The sequence below is a fragment of the Cryptotermes secundus genome, unplaced genomic scaffold (assembly GCF_002891405.2).
Source record: "Cryptotermes secundus unplaced genomic scaffold, Csec_1.0 scaffold2069, whole genome shotgun sequence".
Taxonomy (NCBI): Eukaryota; Metazoa; Arthropoda; class Insecta; order Blattodea; family Kalotermitidae; genus Cryptotermes; species Cryptotermes secundus.
In genome coordinates this window covers 1-2,077 of record NW_019734999.1, presented here as the reverse complement: position 1 = coordinate 2,077, position 2,077 = coordinate 1, and the positions used below count along the sequence as shown (strand labels likewise).

At 35.7% G+C, this 2,077-nt stretch overlaps 1 protein-coding gene across 1 annotated transcript; it reads left to right on the top strand.

The window, feature by feature from the left end:
* Window positions 1-449: 449 nt before the first annotated feature.
* LOC111869222 (proton-coupled amino acid transporter-like protein CG1139) lies at window positions 450-2,066 on the top strand. Its single transcript, XM_023860560.2, has 2 exons — window positions 450-656; window positions 1,129-2,066. Exons 1-2 carry the CDS (start codon window positions 499-501, stop codon window positions 1,355-1,357), a joined length of 387 nt encoding a protein of 128 aa, XP_023716328.1. The 5' UTR covers window positions 450-498; the 3' UTR covers window positions 1,358-2,066.
* The last annotated feature ends 11 nt before the right edge of the window (window positions 2,067-2,077 follow it).

Sequence of the window (2,077 nt, the reverse complement as noted above, 5' to 3'; positions counted from 1 at the left end):
CTTACATTAAAGGAAGAACACAGATACTGAGGAGAATATTTACATTTCACATCAGTTCCCATCAGCTATACAAAAATATTTGGTTTTACCTATTGTTTTACAGCTAAGTTTCCACAACTTTATAAGTTAATGAGGTTAGGAATCCTTGACAAAGTTCGTTTTTTAACATTCTCTCATTGACTTTTCAATGGTTTTGTGTTTGCATTGGTATAACTATATAAAATATATAAAGCTTGAGGTTCTTATTCTTCTTACCCTAAATATGAAGGCATCACATTCCTCTGAATCATCAATATATACGAATACATAACAACATACCATTGCCATTTTCCAAGGACAGCCACAAAATTTGCTTATAGACTTAAGTTCAAACCATTCAGACTATTTTGACTGATCACCCTAGAGTATTTATGATAGAAGAGCCATTTTTGTGAACATAATTCTAATTTTTGTGATTGTGTCTGGATTTGAACACAGGTGCTTCCCCTGCAGAATGAAATGAAGCAACCTGAGCAGTTCACAAGAAGGTTTGGCGTTCTCAACATCGGCATGACCATCGTGACGTGTCTGCTTGTTATCATGGGGTTCCTTGGCTACCTCAAGTATGGTGACAATGTACAAGGAAGCCTCACACTCAACCTGCCTCAACAAGACATGTGAGTTTGTATGTTTATTTTTTGTTGCAGCTCAGTCACTGTAGTGGTTAGGCTACAGTCTGTATAACTGAGGAATTGGGTTTCACTTCCCAGCAGGGACAAGAAATTCTATCTTCCTCACACTGTCCAGATCAATTCTGGGGCCCATCCAGCCTCCTCTCCAGTCAGTACCAGGGGCACTTTCTGTGAGGGTAAAGGGGCTGGTGCCAAAAAGCTGACTGCTCACCTTATCTGAAGAAGATAAATGCTTGGAGCTACACCTCCACTCCCCCATATGTCTTTATGTTGTGGTGCTTAATTAATCGCAGAGGAAAATTTAGGTTCATATTTTAATATTTTTGACTCGTTTAATGACGCTGTCAGTGAGTCATAATCTTTGGGGTCACAGGTTAAGATGATAAGTGAACAAGGAACTGGAAAGGGTGGGTAGAGAAAGTTTTGAAGGATCTGTTAGAGACCATTTTGCTTCCAGCCTGGCCCAGGCAGTACAGCTCACCATCTGCCTTGGAATCCTGTTCTCCTATGCTCTGCAGATGTATGTTCCCATAGAGATCCTCTGGCCCCACGTTCTGAAGAGATGGGGCCCCTTTAAGTACAGCTCCCTCACAGATATAATCTTCCGTAGCTCTCTGGTTCTCATAACATGTAAGTATGTCACATATCTGTCCTTATGTGTTGCATATGTATCCAGTTTTGATTAATGTTACTTTTACACATAATAGGACCTACCTCTGGTTGGTTCATTTCATTTTGATCTGAAACTTGTCAGGCTTGATTAGCCATTGGACTGGACACATCCTGTTTTTTGTAAATAACTTTAATTATCTGTTATAACAGATCTTATTTGATTATACTGTTTTAAAGTTGTAAATATTATTATTTGTATTCTTTATTACCTTCATCTTATATTGTAAATTGGTTACTGTAATACAACTAATTATATTCAACTTTCAAACTTGCCTTATATTATAAACTGGTTTTTAAATAACTGTCATATTGTATAAGCATGATTATTATTATATTTGGACTGAATTTTTTATCTTAAAATTGTCATTGTCTTACTTATTATTTTCAAGATAAATTTTTAGATGTGACTTAAATGTTGTATACTATAAACTTGTTATTTTGTCAACTGCTTGATTTCTAAGCAAGATGAGTTTATATTTCTGGACCATTTCTATCTCTATTGGTTATCTCAACCTTGTAAGGATTTTATGGAATGTGAATAAATGAAAGAATGAATGAATGAATGAATGAATGAATGAAAAAAGAACTTAATTTATGGACTTTCTCTTTGCAAAATGGCAAACCAATTATTTCAACAGATATAATTCCATACTTCAGTCTGTTCATGTTTGTTTCTGCAGTTTTTCAAGCAGAATGAATTCCAGACCTCAACTTGTTAATATCTGTGTTTACAG